Here is a 26,359-nt window from a genome sequence, read left to right as displayed (position 1 = left end):
AGGATGCAGGAGCACCCGCTCTTACTGAAGGCGTGGACCAGCAAAGGAACACATGGACCCAAGGCGGAGTTCAGAATGAAGCTCAGGGCCTTGGCTTCATGACTGACAATTTTGGATTCTTTCATTCTGACTCCATGTATTCCCCTCTGACAGTTAAAGAATCTGTATTTTATCTGCTTTGTGGTAGTTTTACAGGCCAGAATCATGAAAAAAAAAATTAAATAGCTATCTGTGAGGAGAGAGAGAGAGATTTTATGCATCTGGCTTTACGTGGACACTGGAGAATCAAACCCTGGCTGTCAGGCTTTATAAGCTTTGCCTTGAACAGCTGAGCCATCTCACCAGCCCCCATTTTAAGCCAAGGCTAGACAGATCAAGGTCAAGTTAATGAATGGAATGATTAGCCTTCATTATTTATTGTATAGTAGGAGATTCTTAGTAACAAGAGTCTCCCTTTCAGTCTGCTAATCTCAATTTTGACTTATGTGATTATATCCCTATGAAACCCAAATCCAGAGTCATTAAGTCCCGTGAAATACAGAGAAGAAGGGTACAAGTGTGACACAAACCCTATGGTTCTGTCTCATTTAATCTCATTCACAGTTACTACAAATGCCTAATCGGGCATTGCTATCTTAGGGGCAGGCGTACCCCAGCACCACTTGCCATGTTGTAGGGTGTGCACGCAGTATCCATTGTTGTAGCTCCATATCTTCAGACAGCCATCTCGGCCCCCAGTGATGAGCCTAGGAAGCAGGGTCCCCGCTATGATGACATGGCATGGGGCGCCCCCCTCCTGAATGGTCCGTGGCGTTGCAGAGGGCACATACCTTCTTCCGCTGGAGTCAAAGGTCAGACACGTGATGCCAGCGTGGCCATGAGCCCCAACAAACTCCGACAACTGCCTTCCTGTCTCACAGTCCCACACTTTCACCATCTGCATAAAGAAAGTTAAAAGGAAGTGACCTAGGGACACTGGCTGTCAAATCAAAGGGAATTTGCATTTGGAAGTCTGGTGATGTCTGTATTAAAAATGAAAGCTTTGGGATGGAGAGATGGCTTAGCGGTTAAGCGCTTGCCTGTGAAGCCTAAGGACCCCTGTTCGAGGCTCGGTTCCCCAGGACCCACGTTAGCCAGATGCACAAGGGGGCGCACGCGTCTGGAGTTCAGTTGCAGTGGCTGGAGGCCCTGGGGCGCCCATTTTCTCTATCTCTCTCTGTCCCTCTCTGTCTATCACTCTCAAATAAATAAATAAATAAAATAAATATTTTCAAAAAAATATGAAAACTTCCTTAGAAAGCATCCGCAGTCCCACGCGGGTCGGCTGACCTGCGTACGCTCACTCTCCAGGGCCTAGTGGCAAACTGTCACAGACTGGATTCCACAATGGAAACCTATTGTTTCAGAGTCTGGATGGTCAAAGTCCAAGTTCAAGGTGTTGCACATGCTGCGTCTTCTGCAGCTTGCGGATGGCCACCTTCTTGCTATGACCCTGGTGACCTTTCCTCCACCTACGCATGACCTGGTCTCTTCCTGTGTCCTAATCTCTTAAAGGGGCACCAGTCAGGCTGGATGCGGATCCACTCGACTGGCTTTTATTTCTACTTAGTTGCCACCTTAAAGGTGCCATCTCCAAAATGGAAAAGGCAAGTTAGTATAGCCATTATGGAAAATAGTATGAACGTTCTTCAGAAAAACGAAGACCAGATCTATCATGTGATTCAGTGAGCGCATGTACAGAGGAAATGGCGCCAGTATGTTGAAGAGCTGTCCACATTCCTGCGCACTGTTCCCAATGGCTAAGATAAAGAATCAGTCCTCGATGGGGGCTGCGGAGCCAGTGAACAAGAGAGCCTGCTGTGCAAGTAAGAGGACCCAAGAGGGCCTCCGTTGACCTGAGTTCGATTCCCCAGCACCCACATAAATAGCTAGATATGGTCACACATGTCTGTAACTCCATCTCGTGGGGGAGTGGAGGCTGGGGAATCACTGGGGCTTGCTGGCCAGCCTGTATGGCCAGACAAACAGAAGCTGTGAGGTTGTGAGACGATCTCAACGAAACATATGGGTGACTTAGGACACCGGACCTTCTCCTCTGGCCTCCACACACGGGCTTCTGCACACATGCGCCTACACCAACCACACATACACCACATCTCTCACACATAAGCACCAACATGCAAAAAAGTAAATAAATATCCATGGCGAATAGAGAAAATGTGATGCATATGCATGATGGAATATCCGGCTGTAAAAGGAATGAAATCTTGGGGCTGAAGAGATTGTTTCACAGTTAAGACTGCCTGCAAAGCCTAAGGATCCAGGTTGGATTCCTCAGGACCTATGTAAGCCAGAAACACAAGGTAGCACATGCATCTGGGGTTCTTTTGCAGTGGCTAGAGGCCCTGGGGTACCCATTTTCTCACTCTCGTTTTCTCTATCTGCCTCCCTCCCTCTCTACTAAATAAATAAAATATTTAAAAAAGAATGAAATCCTATCATTGGTGACATTATGGGTGAGATTCTATCATTATGTTCAGAGAAATAAGCCAAGCACAGAAATACAGGGCACTGCATGACCTGACTTACATGTGGAATTTAAATAATTGATCTAGGGCTGGACAGAAGGTTCAGCAGTTAAGGTGCTTGCTTGCAAAGCCTAACTGCCTGGGTTAAATTCCCCAGTACCTATGTAAAGCCAGATGCACAAAGTGGTGCATGGATCTGGAGTTCATTTGCAGTGTCAAGAAGCCCTGGCACACCCATTCTCTCACTTCCTGTGAATAAATAAATGAAAATATTAAAAGAGAAGAAGTTGGTTTAGAGGTTGAAGGTACAATGTTGGTTACTGGAGGCCAGAGACAACAGGAGAAAGTGAGGGATGGAGAGAGGTTGCTCAGTTAAGTGAGAGTAAGATGTTCTGGTGTGCTGCATAGTAGGCTGACAGAATTGTCCAAGTGTTTTATATCTCACAAGGCTAGAAGAGAGGGCTTTGAAAGTTTTCATGTCAAAGAAATGACACCTGTTTGGAGAGATAGAGAATGTTTAACATTATTTAAGCATTACAAAAAAAAAAAAGATGTATTAGATGGACATGGTGGTGCACGCCTTTAATTCCAGCACTTAGGAGGCAGAGGTAAGAGGAGAGCCATGAGTTTGAGGCCAGACTGAGACTAGAGTGAATCCCAGGTCAGCCTGGGCTAGAGAGAGACCCTTCTTTGAAAAAAAAAGCTGCATTAAAATATCTCAAGGCATCCCTTGCTATATGTAATTTTTATGATTTTTCTGAGACAAGGTCTTACTATGCAGTATAGGTCGTGCTTAAACTCCTGATCCTCCTGTGTTAGTCACCCAAGAGCTGGAATTACAGGTAGGTATCACTATGTGCCCTCTAAGTTTTGTTTCACAGTACTAGGGATCAAACCAAGGGCCACGGACCCCATCACTAAACAATATCCTCAGTGAATTTTTATGATTTTATGTGACAATTGAAAGAAAGGGGCTGGGGCCATGGCTCAACAATTAAAGGAGCTTGTTTGCAAAGACCGCAGGCCCAGGTTCGATTCCCCAGATGCACAACATGGCATGTGCATCTGCAGTTTGTTCGCAGCTCAAGAGTCCCTTATATGCCCATTCTCCCTCAGTCACTCATAAATGAATACATGAATTTATTTAAAAAAAGAAAGAAGGAAGTAAGGGAAGAAATGCAGGCAGGAAGGAAGGAAGAAAGAGAGAAAAAACTAAAAAAAAAAAAGAAAGACAATACAATTACATTATTCTGAGGGGCTGGGAGTTAGAACCTTAACATATGAACTGGGAGTTATACAATTCCACCCTTATATTGTATAACTATTTCCTTCCAATAAATACCTTCCTGACTGAGCTAATTAATAAAGCCACATACTACATGGTGACAGTGACCCACCACATATGCGACAGTGGTTCCATACTATTATAATGAAGATGGAAATCCCTGTTGCCTAGTGACTTCAAAGCTGTCTTAAGTCCCAATGTAGCACATTACTCACGGGTTTATGGCAATGATGGTATAAACAAACCTATGTGTAGCCATCGTATAGCAAACTCTAGCACATATAACTATGCACAGCACTGTGACACTTGAGAAATAATTTGTGTATTTTCTATATCACATTTATTTTGTTTTTACACACACACACATATATATGTATATATGTATATATATATATAGATAGATAGATAGATAGATAGATAGATAGATAGATATAGAGAGAGAGAGAGAGAAAGAGAAAGAGAAAGAGAGAGAATGGGTGCACCAGGGCCTCCAGCCACTGAAAACAAACTCCAAATATGTGTGTTACTTTGTGCATCTGGTTTACATGGGTCCTGGGTAGTTGAACCTGGGTCCTTAGGCTCTGAAGACAAGTACTTTAACTGCTAAGCTGTCTTTCCCCACTTCTCTGGTGTTTGATTTAATACCATTTTGTTGTGTTTACCATAGTCCTAAAGAGCAATAAGCTGTGCCATAAATACACACTTTACACAGCCTGGGTGTGTAGTAGGCTACACCATCTAGGTTCATTCAAGTATACTGTACTATGTATGTACAATGACAAATCAACCAGTGACCCATTTCTTGGAATGTATCCCATTGTTAAGTCATACCTGGCCACATTAAAAGATTCCAAAACATTAAAATATCATGAGCATGGTTGAGAGGCCCTTCCCTATTCATATACAGACAGAATCATGGGGTGTGTCTTCCTTATTCAAAGGGCACAAATTATGTTCCTTTCCCTGTTGGCCAACACTGTGCCAATCATCAAGGACATGACACTGTACTTCAAGGAGGTCGACAGCATGGTCCTCATGAGCCTTTGTTGCAGGGACTTGGATATGGAATTCTCTGCCCTTCAAACCTGGATTGGAGTTATAACTCATTAGGGGATTAGAATTCTCTTTACACTAGACAAGAAAATCTCAATAACCTAATATGCCCAGGAGGTTCCTTCCAAATAGTCTGAAAGCCCCTGGAGAAGCTGCAGTCCCTTCCTCTGACTCGCACAGAAGGATGTCAAAACAAGCCACACTCATGAACAGAGAAGAACTGAGCACCCCACGACCCCACGGTTCACTTCCAGGGACAGACCATTCCCATAACATACTACTCAGATCTGATGGGAAGACAGAGCAGCCAGGCCCATCATTACTAAGACAGCAAATAATATCATGACTAAGAAAGCAAGGGTTGGGCTGGAGAGATGGCTTAGCCTAAGGATCCATGGTTCGACTCTCTAGATCCCAAGTAAGCCAGACGTACAAGGTGACACACAGGTGTGAGGTCACCTATGCGCACAAGGTGGCGCACACATCTGGAGTTTGACTTCAGTGGCTGGAGGCCCCGGGGCACACCAAAAAAAAAAGCAAAAAAAAGGAAAGCAAGTGTTGATACTTACAGATGCTTCTGAGCAGCTGACCACGTGCCTAAAGGTAGGGTTGTATCCACAGCATACCACAGGCTCTTGGTGGGAGAGCTCCAGGTGAGACTCAGGGACAGGTCTTGCTCATGAAAAACAGAGACAGCGGACAGCTGAGGTGACTGCAGGACAGGGACACCCGGGGTGGAGGGGTGTCTGCTGCTGTGTTGTAGGATGGCCAGCAGGATAGGCTTTGGGCCCAAATGACAGATGAGGGACTAAAGTCACTTAACTGCTCAAAAATCACAAATCTCTAATCTGGAAAATGGGGGCAAGTAATCCCGACTTTAAAGGGTTATTATGAGCATTAAATGAGAAAACCTTTGCTAGCATCATGTTGTAATAACATATACAACTGGCGTGTGAGCAAGAAAACTGAAAGCAGGGTTTCTTATTTCTTTTCCTTTCTGTTTTCGAGGCAGGCTGTCGCTCTAGCCCAGGCTGACCCTAGAACTCACACTGTAGTTCCAGGCTGGCCTTGAACTCACAGCGATCCTCCTATATCTGCCTCCTGAGTGCTGGGATTAAACGCGTGCACCACCACACCCAGATCCCAGATTCCTGCCCCACCACACTTCTTTTTTTTTAATTTAGAGGCTCATTCTGTAGCCTAGAGTAGTCTAGAACTCCAGATCCTCCTGCCTCCGCCTCTTGAGGGATGGGATCACAGGTATGTGCTTCCACAATGGGCTATGCATTCCCTCTGTAGGGCAGAAGCAGTGCGATTTTTGTGACCCTCTTTGCAGGTCATTTAGACTCCCGCAGCCTCTGCCAAACAAGCACAAATGGATTAGCCCACACTGAATTCTTATGCCCCAAACGACTGCATTTTTTTTTTTTTTTCTTACAGCAGAAATAAGGCCAGGCAGATCTCAGAAGGCCCTGTGGTTGGACTCTCATGGGTGTCCAGTTACAAAGGGCATCCCTAAGCAGTTAGGGGATTGTCCCCTGAGCCAGCTCTGTAAGTCAGCACATGAAACCGGTAGGAACTCAAGGCCTTTGGACTGATTTTAGGGAAATGTGAGAAGTAATGACAGGGAAAGGATAGTAATGTCTGCGGGGGCGCGGGGGGGGTTGGTACATCGTGGACACTTCACATGGAATATTGGTTCCGTGGGTCACTATTTGGCCATCTCTCCCTTCATTGTCCCCTCGCTATATAGTCCCAGGCTTGGCCCCAGCGTAGCAGGTCACACAGCACCTGAGTGGCAGCGGGGACGGGGTGGGCTAGGGTGGGGAACCTGATCTGTCATGTGAGTGTTGGCTCTGGAAACTCGGGCTGTGTTTGCTATGAAGTGGAATTTCAGCCACTTCATTCCAAAAGAAATCAATCAAGCGGCTGTTTGCTCTCCACAAAGCCATCATGTAGAACAAACAGCAGTTTGATTGATGGAAGCTTCCCTTTCGAGCTGGCTGGTTTGGCATCTTGAGTGAAGAGCCCGAGATGGCTTTTGGGACTGGCATTACAAACCATTAGGCAGTGGTTCTTCCTGGGTTCTCCTGGGCACCACCAGCCTGCTGCATGGCATCAGTGAGCAGCTCAGGAAGGCAGTGGATGGCCACAGGCCAAACCATGTGTTCTGGACTTCTCCACGGAGCTCTGGTGCTGTAAAATGTGTTTGCTTTTCCATAAAGTTAATGCTTGACAAGGGATTTAAACTGTGAGTGCAATGAATGTGTTTAAGATTCCTCTGTGCCTATGTTTTTTGTATCATAAGGAGAAAAAAAAAAAATAAAACATTTATGAAGACCTATGCCCTGATTTAGGGCTCGGGAAATCCAGTCATCATTATGAGGTAGATAGGATATGAAATATGCAAACTATGGTACTCCATCTCGAAGATTTCCTGGTGGGGGTAGGAACAGGGCAAGAGGAATTTGTTCACGTCGTGCCGAAAGGGAGAAGTAACAGGGGGAGAAGTCTGGGCCGCTCTATGCATCATAGGTTGGCTAGAACGACGTTACTGCTTTTGGAATTGGAGACCTTGTAGTTCTCAGAGCATAGGCCAAGACCCTGCCACCCATTCTTTCCAGGCAGGGAGGACTTCCTTATCACAAGAGGCTTAATCCACAGATGTGTGTGTGTGTGTGTGTGTGTGTGTGTGTGTGAGAGAGAGAGAGAGAGAGAGAGAGAACATGATATGTGTGTGGAGGTCTGATTTTTTTTTTTTTTCTGAGGTAGGGTCTCACTTTAGTCCGGGCTGACCTGGAATTCACTATGTAGTCTCAGGGTGGCCTCGAACTCATGGTGATCCTCCTACCTCTGCCCTCCGAGTGAGTGCTGGGATTAAAGGCGTGTGCCACCACGCCCTGGCTTTATTGTCTGATTTTTGTTTAAATGTAATGCTCCCTCTCCCTTTTGGTGCATTTCAGGAGAGACAGGTGCAGGGGTAAGGCCAAAGACACCGCTCAAAGTCTAGTCTCTGCTCCTGGGTCCCATGTACCCTAGGACAATAGATTTCATGCCCCAGGCGGCTGCTTGCCCATCTGCAAAGCTTCCTGGTTGAACAAGATGACCTCTGGTCCACGGAGGAGGGAGGGAGTGAAGGAGTTACCTTAAGGCCCTCAGAGCTCAACCCAGGCGGGGCACGGTGTAGAATGGGAGGGAAGTGGCAACCAGAGTCTTTGCCGAGGAGGTAATGGCGCTGTACACTGGCGAGGGAGCGGCAAACGGGAAGCAAGGTGAACTTGGGTGCAGAAGAATTGAGATCTGGGGCTCAAGGCGTTAAAATCTCTGGGCATGTACTGCCTATAGAGGTGGCTTGCTTTATAGACAGAGGCCCGAGACCCAGAGTGCCATGGTGGTGATAGCACTGGCAAGTCTACCCGGCCCACAGGCTCTGTCTGCTTGGTCTCTGTCAGTATGTAGCCAATTTCCATTTGCTATGGGGTTTGGGCTGATGGGCAGGTTAGGCATAACCTGCAGACTGCTGGATGATACAGGTGACTCTGGTCGTGCTGGTGGGATGTGGGAAAATGTTACAGAGCGCTTACCAAATATATACAAGCACAAGCCCAGGGCAGGCTTCCGGAGCTGGCGCAGTGATCTGAGCGGCAGAGCGCTGAGTAGAAGGTTGACTGTGGTTCTAGAACCCTCTAGTCCAGAGCACTCGGTGTGTGGCACCTAGGACATGCAAGCCCTTACCTCAGCTTCAGGTGAAGGAAAGCCACCGTGTCCGTGGCCACACACAGGGCTCGGGGTCCAGGGAGATAGAGGCAGGCTGTGAGTTCTCCCGTAATGCCGCTGGCTTTGGAGGAGGCTGTGAAGCAGCAGCTATGGGTCTCCAGGTCCCAGATCTGAGGAGGGAATGAGGAAAAGGAATAGGTCTTATTTATGTACTTATTTTGCTTTTTCAAGGTGGGGTCTCACTCTAGCCCAGGCTGACCTGGAATTCACTCTGTAGTCTCAGGGTGGTCTTGAACTCAGGCACGTGCCACCATGCCCAGCAAAGAGAAGAGACTTCTATTTGCAAGGAGATAGAATGGGCAGGCCGGGGCCTCTAGCCACTGCAAATAAACTTCAGGTGTGCACGTGGCTTTACGTGGGAGCTGGAGATTTGAACCCGGTCCTTAGCATTGCAGGAAAGCACCTTAACTGCTAAGCCATCTCTCCAGCCCTCTGCGAAAGATATATATATATATATATATTTTTTTTTTTTTTCCTGTTTGATGCTTTGTTTCAAGGTAGGGTCTTGCTCTAGCTCAGGCTTACCTGGAATTCACTCTGTAGTCTCAGGGTGGCCTTGAACTCATGGCGATTCTCTTATCTCTGCCTCCTGAGTGCTGGGATTAAAGGTGTGTGCCACCACACCTGGCAGGTCTTATTTATTTTTTTAAGACATAGTTTCCCTATGTAGCTCAGACTAGGCTAGTCTAGACCTTGAGATAGTGCTGTGTATACCACACACCAGGCTAGTAATTGGTCTTGAAATTTTGCTGTGCTGTGTTTCCTCAGCTGCTGTCTGATGTGGGGTTGGCCTGGCTTGACCAACTTTAAACACTGTCCCCTCCCTCACCCCAACCCATCAAGTCAAAATGAAGGGATCCTTCTCTTTTGTTGTTCTGAAGGAAACAGTGAGGCCACCGTTCCTGGTCCCCTCCACCATTCCGAAGGTACCTAAAGAGAGGGGAAAACAGCAGCCCAGACCCTCGAGCTCTGCTCTTTCTTCAAGGAAATGGTCAATCACTTCTTGGATCTAGCTTTAGCAATGGAGCTCATGATGTGTGTCTGATTTAAGGCACACAGCAACCTTTGTCCTTCAGACGTGTTCTCGTTCTTTTAAAAATATTTTTATTTATTTTTTTTATTAGTTTACTTATTTATTTGCAAAAAGAGAGAGAAGAGAGACAGAAAGAATGGGCACGCCAGGGGCTCCGGGTGATGCAAATGAACTCCAAATGCATTTGTCGCTGGGTGCATCTGGCTTTATGTGGGTCCTAGGGAACCGGATTTGGGTGGTTAGGCTTGCGGGCAAGCGCCTTAACCACTGAGCCATCTCTCCAGTCCTCAGTTCTCAATTCAATCTCCCCAAACCAGTCATGGGGTAGATACTTGGAGGACATTGGGGCAGAATTCTGTGTGGCCACTGATTGAGGACATGACAGTGCAGAGCCAATCCATGGGTTGTAACCCCAAGGCCACCGCCTCCTTGCTGGATGGGCTTGGGCAACCCTTTTATTTTGAATTTAATTTTTAAAAATTTTTTTTGTTTTTTATTTTTACTTATTTGAGAGCAACAGAGAGAGAGAGAAAGAGGCAGAGAGAGAGAGAGAGAGAGAGAATGGGCGCGCCAGGGCCTCCAACCACTGCAAACTGAACTCCAGACGCGTGCGCCCCCTTGTGCATCTGGCTAACGTGGGACCTGGGGAACCGAGCCTCGAACCGGGGTCCTCAGGCTTCACAGGCAAGCGCTTAACCGCTAAGCCATCTCTCCAGCCCTTAAAGTTTATTTTTAAATGATGTTATTTATTTATGTTTGGAAGAGAGAGAGAGAGAGAGAGAGAATGGCACACCAGGGCCTCTAGCCATGGTAAATGAACTCCAGACACATGTGTCACCTGAGCATTTGGCTTACATGGGTCCTGGGGAATTGAACCTGGGTCCTTAGGTTTCGCAGACAAGTGCTTTAGGCCACTAAGCCATCCCTCCAGCCCCATTGGGCAATCCTTACTCTCTCTTGGTTTTGTTATCTATAAAATGGGGAGAAAAATAATACTGATCTAGATCACTGTTTAGGGGAATTCAGAAAATTAATTTTTTGTAAAAATAGTGTTTAAAGTAGTGACTAGAACTTGGCAACGGCGTAACATGAGTAGGAAGATAAGTTCCCTGTTGATCAATTATTGTGTTTGGTGTGGAAATCGTGCCGTGGCTCTTGTATGGTCTTAGCAGACTGTGGTCTGGCAAGGGCTGCAGAGGGTAAGGGGAACAGCCAGGCCAAGCATAAAACTGGGAGGATCACGCCCATCACAAAGGCGGTGGTTATTCAGTGAGCTGGCATGCAACAGACATTCTATCAGCTGCTTTATGTCGATGGCTCATTCACTGCTTGTTACAGGCTGAACTGGCCCTCCCTTGCCCCAGTTCACAGAGTGAATAACTCCAGTACCTGAGGATGGACGGGGTCTTATCGGGAAACAGAATCACTGAACATATAATTGGTTAAGACAAGTTCACACTGGAACAGACTAGACTCTGGTCCAATCTACCCAAGTGCCTTTGTAAGAAGGAGATGGCGGGAGAGAGACATGAAGGGAAGAGAGGGAGGGTGTGACATGAAGATGATGGCAGAGATCGGAACAAAACACCTACAACCAGAGTACCAAGCTTGCCACGAGCTAGGCAGGAGGTCGGGGTCCAGCCCAACTTGACCTTGGACTTCAGCTCAGAAACAGTGAGATGGCACCTGTGCTGTTTACCCAGACAGCCTGAGGTACTTTCTTAGGTTAACCTGTGTCAGTCAGCTTTCCATTGTTGTGGATACCTCAGGAAAATCAGTTTAGGGAAGGTGTATTTTGCTTCACAGTTCCAGAGGGTCCTATCCAGACAGTGGGCCTTATGTTTTGAGGTCTGTGTAAAAGCAGTGTATCACGGCAGGAGAGCGTGAAGGCAAAAATGCGTACCCTGTGGCCAGGGAGCAAAGTCTAACATGAAGCGGGTCAAGGCCATGCTCCCAACAACCTCCCACTGGACCCCACTTCTTAACGGTCCCACCACGTCCATACTAGGAATACTAGCAGCTTCATACTAGTGACCAAACCTTTAATACACACTGAACCAAACTATGGCACAGTCCTAACAAACTACTGTGCCTTAAGCCGCATTTGAGAGGCGGGCATTACCCACCGAGTCCAAGAGAAGTTCAGGCAGGAGCAAACCGATAAGACGGGGCAAGGATTGTCCCCTGCTTGGAGTCTCTAGGGAGCAAGTGGCTCCCATGGTATTTGAAGCTTTTGCCTCTCTGTCACTATTACACTCTGTTTGTTTCCTATGAGTTTTCTTCACAAGTTAGCCATCCATGGGGTTTTTAACCTGCGGTTGTATCTGTGTGGAGCTATCTCCTGGGAGGTCAGCATGGGGGTCCCGGGGAGGGTGGTGAGACAAGTAAAAGTACCCCATGGAAAAGTCTGCCCCGAGGGAATCTTGCTTGAGGCATCTCTCCCCTCCCACTGCTTTTTATTGCTTAGAAGATGCTCATTTTCTTGGATAAAAAGCTAACACACATGGCCTGAGCATGGTGGTGACACACACCTTAAATCCAGAACTCGGGAGGCGGAGATAGGAGGACCCCTGTGAGTTAGAGGCTAACATGGAGACTGCGTAGTGAATTCCAGGTCAGCCTGGGCTGGAGCGAGACCCTACCTCAAAATAAATAGATAGATAGATAGATAGATAGGGTAACACACACAGCCACTCTAAGTCATTTATACTACATGGGAATCTATCTGTTGACTTCTTCTCACTTCATGACACACGATCTAATGATTTGAATGTGTCCCCTAAAATTCCCAAGGACAACTTAACCCTTCATTTTATATAGGAATGGTATTTTAAGGTAAATCATTAAGCTTAAAAGAGGTCATGAGGCTAAAGCTCCCATAATGGAGGGAGAGGGCTGGGGCTCACAGCTCCGCGGCACAGCGCTTGCCTAGCGTGCGAAGGCCTTGGGTTCGACCCCGACCTGACAGAAGGCCGTTGTTAACAATGAACACAGCAGTGCTTGCTGTGCAAGCATGAATATCTGAGTTTCATTCCCAGCACCCATGTAAACAGCCAAGCATGAGAGCTGGCTCAGCGGTTAAGGCGCTTGTCTCCAAAGCCTAACGACCCAGGTTCAATTCCCCAGTACCCACATAAAGCCAGATGCACAAAGTGGCACATACATCTGGAGTTTCTTTGCAAAGCCTGGAGGCCCTGGTGTGCCTATTCTCTCTCTCAGTGTCTCTCTTCTCTCTATCTCTCTCTGCTTGCAAACATATATACATATACATATGTATATATGTATATATATTTAAAAATCCAAGCATGGCCCCATATGTGCCTGTAGTCTCAGAGCAAAGGGGGTAGAGAGTGGAGAAATGCTAAAGCTCACCAAAATCCTCTGAGCTCCGAGTTCACTGAGAAACTCTGTCTCAAGGACATGAGGTTGAAAGCAATAGGGGATGTTCTCTGCTGGTCTCTGCATGCACACAGTATACACACACATGTGTAACACACACACATGCATACACACGCACGCACGCACACACACAGGCACAGGAAGAGAGACCTAAGCTAACATGCTTGCTTTGTCTCACCATGTGACACCTTCCACTATATTATGATACAACAAGAGAGCTCTCACCAGATGCCAATGTTATATTCTTGGACATCCCCGCCTTAGATTCATGAGCTAAGTAAACCTCTTTTATAAATTGTCTAGTCTCATGTATTTTGTTATAGCATAAGGAAATAGACTAACACGTCAGTTTCTTGAGAGACAGAGAGGCTGGAGTACAAATGAAATACTGAAGTCTGTCTTACAACGCGGTCCTCCAGACACAAAATGGCCTGGTTGTCCATGACCTCACAGTGCCTGACACTACCTACACAAGACCATCCTAATAGGAGGAAAAGATGATGACATCAAAATAAAAGAGAGACTGATTGAGAGGGGGAAATGTAGGATGGAGAATGGAGTTGCAAAAGGGAAAGTGGGGGGAGGGAGGGAATTACCATGGGTTATTGTCTATAATGATGGAAGTCGTCAATAAAAAAAAAAGTCTGGCAAAACCACCTGAAGTGGGATTCTGCCCACAATCCAAGAAGGAAAAATGGGGAGACACTCTTCCCATAGAAGTTGAGTTTGATTCACCCAGTTGGCGTCAAACCCTCTCCAGTCAGTACTAACTGGGCCTCACTGACTCTCCTGCTATTGGTCTGTCATCATTTCTCTCTGTCCAGATTTTGCCTATGCCTGACAGAGGGTGAGACACATCTCCCACATTTGACCCATCTGGATCCTTCCCTCTTCTTCTTCTTATTATTATTTGGTCTGGTGCTGGCATGGAAACTAGAGCTGTGATCTAAGTTCTGGGCTATGTCCCCTGCCATTTGAAGGGAGAAAAATTTTCCACAGTAGTAGCTCATGAGGCCAACAGATACCAAGGAGCAGAAGCGAGAAGCGTGGGCAGGGAGTCCCATTCTGAATGCGGTTGGCTTCTGCCCAGTGATCTCATTTCTATGCCTACAAAATCAAATCCTCCCTTTAGCCTTATCTATCCTATGCGAGTTGGATCCATGACTCCCGGGCTCAAAATAGCCTTGCCTGGTAAAATTACTCTGTACTAAGAAAAATGACCCCTACCCCCATTTTGAAGAAGGGTAAACCAATGTCCAGAAGAATTAAGTCTTAGTTCAGGAGTACTGGCTAACCTACCCAAGGTCACCTGACTTGTGGTGTCTGAGTTGAAAGTCAAGGTTGGTTATATGTCTCCAAAACTCTCAGCCCCCTTCTCCCGAACCCAGGCCTCTTTGCCCATAGACAGGACTGTTCCTAAGAAGTGGGTGCTCGAGTCAGCGATTTCTCGGTTCCCACTCACCCAGCATGGTCATGAACTTGGCTGAGAGGAAGCGGCTGGGGTTCGGAAGGGGCTGCAGTGTCTTCTCCATTTCCATACTCCTCCCCAGAAATTCTGCTCTTGCTGCCTCAGGCCGGGCCCTGTGAGCAGATGCACTTCCCAGAGGCCCCTGGCTGGAGCTGGAGCCTGGCGAACTATGTGACAGCTGGAAGCTTGCATTTCCCTCCCACTTCTATGCAGGGGTCTCACCTGGGCAAATAATTCCCCACACACCTTCACTTTTTTCTTTTCTTTTCTTTTTCTTTTTTTTTTTTCAAGTTAGGGTCTCACTCTAGCCCAGGCTGACCTGGAATTAACTAGGTAGTCTCAGGGTGGCCTTGAACTCATAGCTATCCTCCTACCTCTGCCTTCCGAGTGCTGGGATTAAAGACGTGCGCCACCACACCCGGCTCACCTTCACATTTTTTTAAAAAAATTATTTTTATTTATTTATTTGAAAGTGACAGACAAAGAGAGAGAGAATGGGCGCGCCAGGGCCTCTAGCCATTGCAAATGAACTCCAGATGCGTGCGCCCCTTTGTGCATCTGGCTAATGTGGGCTCTGGGGAATTGAGCCTCGAACCGGGGTTCTTAGGCTTCACAGGCAAGCTCTTCACTGCTAAGCCATCTCTCCAGCCCTCACCTTCACTTTTTGATAGAAGGGTGTACTGTGTGATATCTCACTTTTTTATCCCTGAGGTTTCTTTGGCAATGCTCCTATTTAGCCATTTTAACTGGAAAGTCCTCCATTCGCACACTACTGGACATGAGGATTAAAGAGGACTCTGGGAATCTAAGGCAGGGGTTGTCCCTGGGAGACGGTGCCCTCCCTCACAGGACCACTGGCATTGGATTGTTACAATGGACAAGAGTAAAGTGCTGTTGTCTTGACCTACGGAAAACATGAAATTCATTTACAACAGTTGTCATGCCTTACCTACGTGGTCTAGCACGCCAGGCTGTCTTCCTTACGAAAGAAATCACTTCCTTTGCATCTGAGTTCCAGTGGACGCAAAGCAGTCCTGTTTGTGGTTTGCTACATTACATTCATAGAAAAATAACAAGTGGGAAAGGAGACCTGGATCTACCACTTTACTCTGTTAAGAAAATGCCAGAAGCCAGCAGCCTCCTGAAATGTTTTGTGTGTCCCCATGATTTAAAGGAGTAAAATATTTGGGCTGAAAAAAAAAATCAGTTCAAAAAATGAAGACTATCTGCTCAGGCATGCTAGAAATCTAGCTGTTTGGCTCCTAGCTGATTAGTTTTTATTTGATGGGAAGAATATATTCTGAAATAATTTACACACCATATTTCGAAGATAGGATTTCAATATATTTTAAATACACATTGGGAAGCTATTCAATATGCCTGATTCATCACAGGCAAAATGCTAATCTTGTCATCATGTGCTGAGGTTGGAAGAAAATGGAGAGGCACTGGGAAGAGAAAATAGGATAGGAGATATGTCCCCACATACAAAATTATGATTACCCAAGGGCTGCAAGTTTTTTGGTGTGTGTGGGGGGTGGTAATAAAAAGCTCTCATTAAAATCATGAAGTCACCAACACTGTGGCTTTGGGGGATGCTTTTGGGTATTTTTGATTTTTAAAATAAATTAAACACCAAGGTTCACAAATCCTACCGTGCTCATTAGGTTTGCTTAGAGATCTGAATTGAATCTGAACCCATCTGTAGCCCTCTGCTCTCGACACCTAGGCTTACAGAAAATGCCATAATGGATCTCACAGAGAAAAGCCCTGGCCCATCACAGGACCCAGGAGCCTGTCCTAGAAGTGTTGTTTTGGTTTCTCCTCTGCTCACTGTTACTCCTTTTGTGACCTTCCCAGTTCACAGTTTAAAATTCCATTGACATTCTAATGATGATCAAGTTTTATCTCCAGTGCCAACAACCCTTCCTAAGCTCAGAATGACTCTGACAAATGCACATCTTAGCTCCTGTCTTTTTTTTTTTTTTTCTTTTTGAGGTAGGGTCTCACTCTAGCCCAGGCTGACCTGGAATTCGCTATGAAGTCTCAGGGTGGCCTCGAACTCACGGCGATCCTCCTATCTCTGCCTCCTGAGTGCTGGGATTAAAGGCGTGCGCCACCACGACCAGACAGTTCCTGTTTTAATGCCCTTCCCACCGGTCAAATTCCCTGTCTTGGCCCTTTTGGCTCAGACTCCCAATGTTGGTGTCCTCCTTGACCCTTCTCTTGTCCCCTTAAAAACAGCTTCATCAGGCCGTGGAGAATGCTCCGTGGGTAAAGTGCTTATCGTGCAAACATGAGGCTCTGAGTTTGGATTTCCAGCGCCCATGTGAAAGCCGTGAGTGGGCCAGGTGTGGTGGCTCACGCCTTTAACCCCAGCAACCGGGAGGCGGAGGTAGCAGGACTGCTGCAAATTTGAGGCCATCCTGAGAGAACATAGTGAATTGCAGGTCAGCCTGGGCTAAAGCAAGACCATACTTGGGGGACTGGGGTGGGGGGGTAGCTGTGTGTGGCAGTAAACACCCGTAATGCCAGCAGTGAAGAGTCATAAACAGAAAGATCCCTGGGGTTTGCTGCCTACCTAGTCTACCCAAATTGGGGTTCAGTGAGTGAATGTCTCAAAAAAGTAGTAATAAGATGGAGTGAGGTTGAGGGAAATTACCAATGTGGACTTTTGGCCTCCACACGCATATGCATACACATGCATGCACCCACACATGTGCACCATACACATATGCACACAAAACAAACAGAACTTGGCTCACTTTCCTGCTGTTGTTTTCCACCTGCTGTGGCAGAGGTGATGTCCAGCCTCTGCTCATGCCATGCTTTCCCCTGCCAGCATGAAGCTTCCCCTTGGGACTGTAAGCTGAAATACACCCTTTTGTCCCATCAGCTGCCTTTGGTCAGGTACTTTGCCCCAGCAATGAGAAGGTCACTGCAACGGTCATGAAGGATTTTTTTTTTTTTTTTTTGAGACAGGGTTTCGTGTGGTTCAGGCTGGTCTTGAAGTCACTGTAGCCAATGCTGGCCTTGAACTTCTGATCCTCTGTGCCACCACACCTAGCTCATTTCTTAACTGTCCATCACTCAGTGTATTTACCCTTCCATTTTATTTTTTAAAATTTATTTATTTGAGAGAGAAGGCTGGAGAGATTGCTTAGCAGTTAAGCGCTTGCCTGTGAAGCCTAAGGATCCCGGTTCGAGGCTGGATTCCCCAGGACCCATGTTAGCCAGATGCACAAGGGGGCGCTCGCATCTGGAGTTCGTTTGCAGTGGCTGGAGGCCCTGGCGTGCCCATTCTCTCTCTCTCTCTGTGCCTCTTTCTCTCTCTCTGTCACTCTCAAATAAATAAATAAAAATTAAAAAAATATTTGAGAGAGAGAGATACAGAAATAGGCAGGTAGAGAGAGAGAGAGAGAAAATGGGTGCATCAGGGCCTCCAGCTACGACAAACGAACTGCAGAAGTATGCAGCCTTTGTGCATCTGGCTTACATGGGTCCTGGGGAGTCGAACCTAGGTCCTTTGGCTTTGCAGGTGAGTACATTAACCACTAAGCCATCTCTCCAGCCTGAGTTTTGTTAGTTTTTTTCAATACTGTTTTAGCTATTCTGAGGCCCTTGAATTCTCTAATGAACCTTTGCATCAGTTGTCAGTTTCTGCAAAATAAAAAAAAAAAAAGTCACCTAAAGTTTTGATAGAGAATGCATTGACTCTGTAGATCAATGTACAAAGCATGGACACCTTCAAAACACTAAATCTTGTCATCTTTGAGTACAGAATATCTTTCCATATAACATCTTCTTTGTAGCTCATGTCAATCATTGTCTGGTCATTTTCAGAGCATAAATTTTCATTTCAAATGGCATTACCTGTTGAGATAATTGTATAGTTTCTGTATTCTTCTAGTATGGTTTGTTATACTGACTTTCATTTTTGGGATAAATGCCTTGGTCATGTTGTAGAATTATTTTATATGTTGCTGGATTTGCCTTACTAATGTCTTGTTGAGGATTCATGTTCAGGAGACGCTGGCCATTGGCTTGGTATTTTCTTATGTTGTAATGTCCTCATCTGAGTTAGGCATCAGGGCAATGGGCTCATAAAATAGGTGGAGAAGCATTTGTTCTTTTTTTTTTTTTTTTAATTTTAACTCTTGAAAAAGGGATTTGAAAGTCTTGTGCGAATTCTTCTTGTAAGTGTTTGGTAGAATTTATTTACCAGTGATGACATTTAAGCCCAGCTTTTCTTTGCAGTGAATTTGTTAATAACTTGATCTCTTTCCTCATTATAGGTATGTATAGATATTTTTCTTCTTGAGTCAGTATTCATGGTTTCTGTCTTTTAAAGGATTCATATATATTAATTTATTGCCATTCCAATTGCTTGTACCATTAACTTTTAACCCTTCTTATTTCTTTAAGGCTGATGTGGTAGTTTGAGTGCATGTTACCCATAGACTCAGGTGTTTTATAAAAATATTTTATTATTGTTTATTTATTTGACAGAGAAAGAGGGAGAGAGAGAGAGAGAGACAGAGAGAGAGAGAGAGAGAATGGGCACGCCAGGGCCTCTAGCCACTGCAAATGAACTCCAGATGTGTGTGCCCCCTTGTGCATCTGGCTAATGTGGGTCCTGGGGAATTGAACCTGGGTCCTTTGGCTTTGCAGGGAAGTGCCTTAACCACTAAGCCATCCCTTCAGCCCTAGGCTCAGGTGTTGTACAAAAGCTTGTAACTTGGATCTCCAGCTGCCTGGCTGGAGGAGGTGTCACTGGGGGCGGATCCTGGGGTCCAGCCCTAAAGCATGTTTGGGGGGTGGATCTGATTTCCAGCTCACAGGTTCGCAGAGCAGTCTGAGCTCGGGCAGGGTGTCTGCTGCTTGCTGCTCATAGCACTTGCTGCTTTTGGTCTTCATGGGCTTTTTGGTTGTTTCTCTCTGCTTGGATGTTGGGAAGCAGCTTTTTTCCACCATTGATGCAACTTCCCCCCTGGGTCCGTAAGCTTGAAATAAATCCATTCTTCCTCTAAACAGTGCTTGGTTTGGACATTCATCTTAGCAATGTGGAGCTGACTACTGCAGTTGGTAAAAGTGTTCTTCCATCCTTTATTTTAATAATTTGGATCTCCTTCTTCTTTGATTGGACTAGATCAAAGGTTAACAATTTGGTTGATTAAAAAAAAAAGCTGGTTCTTTGAATGTTCTGCATTGCTGTTCTATCATTCGTTTATTTCCATTTTAATCTTTGATCATCACTTTTGGTTGCTTTAGGTTTAGTTTGCTCTTTTTCAGGTATCTTCATGTGGAGACTAATGCTAAGGCTTTAAGATCTTTGTTTCCAATCGTTCACATCTCTACATTTCTCTCTAAGCATTGCTTTAGACGTGTCCCATGTGGTTGAGGGTGCTATACTTGTTTTATTTTCTCTCTCTTGCTTTTAAAACCTTCCCTAATATATCACAAATTCTAATGCTTCTAACTTCACCTGCCTGTTTTTAATTTCTTATTAAAGAATCTTTTGGGCTAGATGTGTTTAGGGATGTAGATGGTTTCAAAATTTTAAAGGTCATAGTAAGTCATACCCCTCCCCCCATACACTGTGCCAGCTTCCCATAAAAGACACACACACACACACACACACACACACACACACACACACACACACATATTGGTTTTTGAGGTAGGGTCTCACTCTAGCCCAGGCTGACCTGGAATTCACTATGGAGTCTCAGGGTGGCCTCGAACTCTCAGCGATCCTCCTACCTCTGCCTCCCAAGTGCTGGGATTAGAGGCATGCACCACCATGCCCAGCAGACACATTTATATTTTTATAGAAAACTTATGAACATTAATTTCCAGTGGGACAAAGACAGCAAATAAACTCATATCCATTCAGGGCCTGTTCTGCTGTCAAGTGAATCTGGTCCAACCCTATTAAATGATCCAGGTGTTAGGACTTTGGGAGGATCAGGATTGGTGATTGTTGGGGCCACTGGTCAGTGTTTCCAGAACCAAATCACTTCTCCCAAGCTAGCTGTACCTGTGAGAGCCAGCATCCAGTCTCACAAAGGCTGTTGTCCAACCGCCAGACCAATCTCTCTGCCTCAGCCATAACCTCTCCATGATCAGTTAACACCATGGCATGAGATTCCTGCTGGCGCCTTCACGCAGGCCTGTGAGGTCCTCCACAGCCCTGTCTCCTTCAGGCTTCCTTAGTTCTATTCCAACCTCACCTCTCACTTGGTTGCTACATCCAAGAGCACTTTCTGTTTTGTCTGATTCCGGAACTCTTTTTGCACGTATATACATGGCTTGCCCCTGAATTCCTTCCAGTTATTTATTATTATTATTATTATCTTTAATAATGTCACTTTAGAGCGGACATTCCTAAGCCAACACATTGGAAACAGGAACCAAGTCGCCCTGCTTCCTTTCTCCTCGCTTTCCCACTCTTCTCTGTAGCACTTGCTGCCGTCTAATCTGTCGGATTGGTTATTTATTTATGTTTCTTTTGTTATTTTCTGCATGACTTTTACCACCAGATCATAACTTTTAGGAAGACAAAGAATTTCACTAACATTTTTGTTGTATCGCCTGTGCCTGGAACACTGGCATATCGTGGGTCCTGAGTAGATTTGTTGAATGATTGAGTGGATGAATAAATGAACGAATGAAACAGGCTGGTTTCTTGTGATCCCAGAGTTTAAGAATCTGTTTCTTAGTTCTAGGGCTGCCATAACATTTCTATTGGGTGGCTGAACCAACAGGAACACATGTTCTCCCAATTCTGGAGGCTAGAAGCCCATGATCAAAGGATCATTTGGATTGGTTTCTTGTGAGGCCCATCTCTTTGGTTTGCTGATGGTGAGAAGTCTGTCTTGCAAGGCTTCTTTCTGTGACCTTACTCGGTCACTCTTGCATCTGGGTTGGCCTTAAGCTCCTCTTTTTATCAGGACACCAGTCATATTAGATAAGGACCTGTGATGGTTAATCTCAATTGTCAATCTGATTGGATCCAGAACGACCCAGGAGACAAAACTCTGGGCATGTCCATAAGAGAGTTTGTGGATTAAGTTAATTGAAGTGGGAAGACCCACCCTGAGTGTATGTGACACTATTCCATGGGCTAGGGTCCTAGACTGAATAACAAGGAGAATGCAAGGGGAACATAACTGTGGACTCACTGTGACCAGCCGCTTTCTGTTCCTATGCCATGTCTCTCCATCATGATGGATTCTATCCTGTGGAACTGTGAACCAAGATTAGCCCTTCCTCCCTTAAGTTGTTTCTTTTTTTCTTAAAAAAAATTACTTATTTATTTATTCGAGAGAAAGAGAGAGAGAGAGAGAATGGGTGCACCAGGGCCACCAGCCACTGCAAACAAACTCCACATGCATGTGCCCCCTTGTGCATCTGGCTTGTGTGGGTCATGGAAAATTGAACCTGGTTCTTTGGCTTTGCAGGCAAGCACCTTAACCACTAAGCCATCTCTCCAGCCCTCAAGTTGTTTCTTATAGAATATTTGGTCACAGCCTAGAGAAAAAGAACTAATTCCCAGCCCACCTCAATGACCGCAGTGCTAAGGACTTACTTGTTCAAGGCTCTGGGTCTGCAGCCTCCCACATTCCAGGCACTGAGGGTTAGGATTTCAACAGGTGAATTTGGGGATGGGACAAAATTCTGCTCCATAGAATCTATCAATCCATTATGCTGTGGGTGGCCACTGAGCTGGTTTATGTCTCGAAACAAAGCAGTGATACAGGTCTCCTCCCTAAGGTTCCAAATTCTTACCATGTGGTCACAAGGAAGACCAGTAGGAAAGGAGATAGATTGTGAAAATTTTGTTATATCCTCTAAAAAAAAGCCCCAAATGTAATGATTGATGAAGGGAACCAGTAAGGTCTAAATGCTGGAAGGGCTGCTCATCCCCTTCCCAACCCCTCCCCAGAGCACCAGGCATAGACAGCTCCTTAATTAAGTACTCAATTGCTTGCACAGACTATCCACCCAGTCCCACATGAGCATCTTTGAGGCAGAAGCCATCCACCCTGCCACCAGCAACACGCTGCCAAAGAGGTGGCCAAGCAACCACGAACCGATAAACCACCCTGTCTGAAACTGGCCTAGAGCTGAGTGTGAGGGGCATGTCTGTAATCTTAACACAAGAGGCTGAGGCAGGAGGATTGCCATGAGTTCCAGGCTAGTCTGGTTATAGTGTGAGATCTCATTTCATTAAAACAGAAAAAAAAAAAGATAATTAAAGCCAGCCTAGAGAATGCATGCAGGGAAACGTAAAAGGGTCAGACCTTGACTGTATTGTCGGAGGACATGGAAAGTACTCTGTTCTCCTCAGCAATGTGGATGTAGATCACAGGAGCTGTGTGGCTTCTCAGCATCCCTGTCGGTTTTCTAGAAGGAAAGGAACAGATGAGTACAAAGCCCTCGTGGCTGCTATTTCTAAATGAAAATGGGAAGCTAAAACTTGGCCCAGATCTCGTGGTTCTGTTCAGCCTGGAAGAGGCTTATGCTTCCCTGTGAAAGGACAAAAGAGTGAATCTTGTGTTGACAAAGGGGCCGAGGTAAAGAATGACCAGTTTTAGCAACAGGACTCAAGGCGAGGTGAAGCCTTGAGCTCTGCCTTTCCAACTGTTAACGGTAGCAGTATTAAAGGACTATGCTAGGAAAAGCCCGAGGAGGGGCTGCCATGGACCCCACCCTGGCACTCTAGCACTTTCTTCAGGCCAGAGTGCATGGTATTAAAATTGGGGCTTTGTAACGTAAAGTTCTTTTATGGTGCTAAAAAGGATCTCAGCGCCTTTGCAAGATCTCAGGGCTGAGTGGGAGAAGAGAGGTCCCACTGAGGTTAGGACACCAGCAACATATGACCATTTTTTTCTTTAAGTCAAGAAAGTAGACATTGGAGAAATGGTTTTGCAGCTAAGGCATTTTCCTGCAAAGGCTAAGGATCCAGGTTCAGTTCCCCAGTACCCACCTAAGGCAGATGCACAAGGTGGCGCATGTGTCTGGAGTTTGTTTGCAGTGGCTGGAGGCCCTGGCATGCCCATTCTTTCCCTCCCTTTCTCTCTCTCTCTATCTCTTTGTGTTTATGTCTATCTCTCTTAAATAAATAAATTTTATTTTATTTTATCTATTTGAGAGAGAGAGACAGAGAGAAAGACAGAATTGACTCGCCAGGGCCTGCAACCACAGCACACAAACTCTAGATGTATGTGCCCCCTTGTGCATCTGGCTTATATAGGTCCTGGGGAATAGAACCAGGGTCCTTAGGCTTTGCAGGCAAATGACTTAACCACTAAGCCATTTCCCCAGCCCAAATAAATAAATATTTTTTTTTAAAAAAAGAAAGTAAATAAATTGTTCTGAATTACTAGACCAATGGGAATCTAACACAATAGAATCTGGTAGAAAATTATGGTTTTGTTCCTTACTATCTATCTCATAGTCTTCTGAGTGTTTTATACTTTCAGATGGGGCCTCTCATCACCATTATAGATAGGGAATTCATTAAGATGCCTCCCCAAGTGGCTGAGGTATGATCAGCTCCAATGTGCTTGCCTGCTATTTTGTGGTGGCTTTGGTAACCACCTACCTGCACCACAGGGGTCTCCTCAGATGCCAAGGAGGGTGGTCCAGCCAGGAACCTGGGCACATCCTAAGTGACCTCTTTGGGCTCCACTTGCTTCAGGTGTAAGTGGGTTTTATGTGAGGATCAGAGATGACATATGCATTGCATGGCGTCCAGTACAAAGCCCAATAAGACAGCATTGCTGTTGTCTAGAAAGTGTTCCTCCAGCATTTGATCAGCAGGGCTCATGGTGAATGGTGCAGGCCTGAGTCTAAAGGTATGACTCACTCATTGAGGACATGGTGGAGATGTCGTTTCAGTGGCTATGCTGTTTGCAGTTGCCCAATCCCTGGCTTTCCAGAACAATGTCTGGTTTCTTTCTTTCTTTTTTAAAATTATATATTTATTTGCAAGGAGAGAGAGCGCGCAAGAATAAGCACACCAGAGCCTCTAGCCACTGCAAATGAACTCTACATGTGTGTGCCACTCTGTGCATCTGGCTTTATGTGGGTACTGGTGACTCCAACCTGGATCCTTAGGCTTTGCAGCAAAGCGTCTTAGCTGCTGAGCCATCTCTCCAGTCCAATCTCTGATTTCTTACACCTGCCCTTTTGTGTTAATTCTGTTATACTTCAGGGACAGATAGAGTCTTAATTCCAATGGGGCTAAAGGACTCCCAGAGAGAACAAACAGTGTACACTTGGGGGCCATTGGGATGGGGCACAATGCAGGTACACTGATTACGCATCAAAATCCCTAATCACTCCTACAACTGATTATGGCTTATTATAGTAAAGATGCAACCAAATTAGAGGAGGCCATGTGGGATTCCAGTGAGTGACACTCTGTCATCTCTGTGCTGTTGTGAGGCACTTGCCTTTGTCTATTTTGAATATTTTATTTATTTATGAGAGAGACAGAGAGATAGAAACAGAGGGAGAATGAATGGGCATGCCAGGGCTTCTAGCCACTGCCAATGAACTCCAGACGCCTGCACCACGGTGTGTATCTGGCTTTACATGGGTACTGGGAAATCGAACCTGGGTCCTTAGGCTTTGTAGGCAAGCGCCTTAACCACCGTGTCATCTCTCCAGTCCCCTTTGTCTTGTTTTGTTTGAGACATGGTTTCCCTATATGGCCAGGCTGGCTTCAAATTGGCAATCCTCCTGCCTCAGCCTCCCGAGTGCTGGCATTATAGATATGCTCACCATGTCCTGCCGGCATTTACACTGCACATGAATTGCAATGATTATTTTTTTAAGGCTACAAGGAGAAGCATGGCAAGCTGTGTGTATGCATGGAGATTTTCAAATTATTCTCCCAGTTCTGCTTTCAACTGCTTTACCACATTGCTGGCATGCCTGGTGAGAGACAGACAACTTACCCAGGCAGGTAAGGACTCCAGACTCTAATTATTCGATCCTTTCCGCCCGTCAGCAGCAAGTTCTTTCTCTTGCAGAACGAAAATGCCTTGACCCCCTTATAGACGCAGAAAACCATTTGATCACAGTCCGCACGCCTTTGAGGCAAAGCATGGGCTGCTTGACATTTCTTGGACCTGACATGCTCTCTCACATTCCTTATCGTTTCCATCTTCTGCTTGATGTTTGTTGTTCCCATAGCGCACCCTAAAAATATTCACAGAGAAACAAAATGCAGTTTCTTAATGCGACCAATTTCCCGACAGTGTGCTGGATTTTAAAGGTCCCAGATTCATTTTCAGTAATGATGAGTACTTTCTTCTTTCACCCCTAGGGGATAAACTACAGACAGTCTGAAAATAAGACAGAAAGGATGTAAGAAAAGAATTTCTTCCCTTCTTTCCTAAAAAAGAACAACAAAAAGGACATGCAGAGTCTCCTGGGGGCAGAAGTAACATGAATAAGGCCATATCGTTTGGAGGACACTAACTTTTTTTTAAAAAAAGTTTTTTGTTTATTTTTATTTATTTGAGAGCAGCAGACAAGGAGGCACAGAGAGAGAGAGAAAATGGGTGCGCCAGGGCTTCCAGCCACTGCAAATGAATTCCAGACGCGTGTGCCCCCTTGTGCATCTGGCTAACGTGGGTCCTGGGGAACTGAGCCTTGAACCTGGGTCCTTAGGCTTCCCAGGCAAGTGCTTAACCACTAAGCCATCTCTCTAGGCCAGAGGACACTAACTTTTATTGGTGAGTTCCGTGGCCTCTCCAACAATGCTCTTCTCTGAGCCTTTGGAAACTCAGTGATGTCAA

At 45.7% G+C, this 26,359-nt stretch overlaps 1 protein-coding gene across 1 annotated transcript in view; it reads right to left on the bottom strand.

The window, feature by feature from the left end:
• LOC101611986 (WD repeat-containing protein 49-like) overlaps nt 1-25,629 on the bottom strand; it is a 51,630-nt gene extending 26,001 nt beyond the window's left edge. The window contains exons 1-6 of the mRNA XM_012949073.2: nt 25,514-25,629; nt 22,850-22,952; nt 8,602-8,753; nt 5,436-5,538; nt 831-937; nt 667-746 (exon numbers count right to left, since the gene is read on the bottom strand). Of these exons, the coding sequence (XP_012804527.2) occupies nt 667-746; nt 831-937; nt 5,436-5,538; nt 8,602-8,753; nt 22,850-22,952; nt 25,514-25,629 (661 nt within the window). The remainder of the gene's footprint in view (nt 1-666; nt 747-830; nt 938-5,435; nt 5,539-8,601; nt 8,754-22,849; nt 22,953-25,513) is intronic.
• Between the last annotated feature and the right edge of the window lie 730 nt (nt 25,630-26,359).

This window comes from Jaculus jaculus, chromosome 7 (genome assembly GCF_020740685.1).
Source record: "Jaculus jaculus isolate mJacJac1 chromosome 7, mJacJac1.mat.Y.cur, whole genome shotgun sequence".
Classification (NCBI taxonomy): domain Eukaryota; kingdom Metazoa; phylum Chordata; class Mammalia; order Rodentia; family Dipodidae; genus Jaculus; species Jaculus jaculus.
This window is presented reverse-complemented; position numbering and strand designations above follow the sequence as displayed.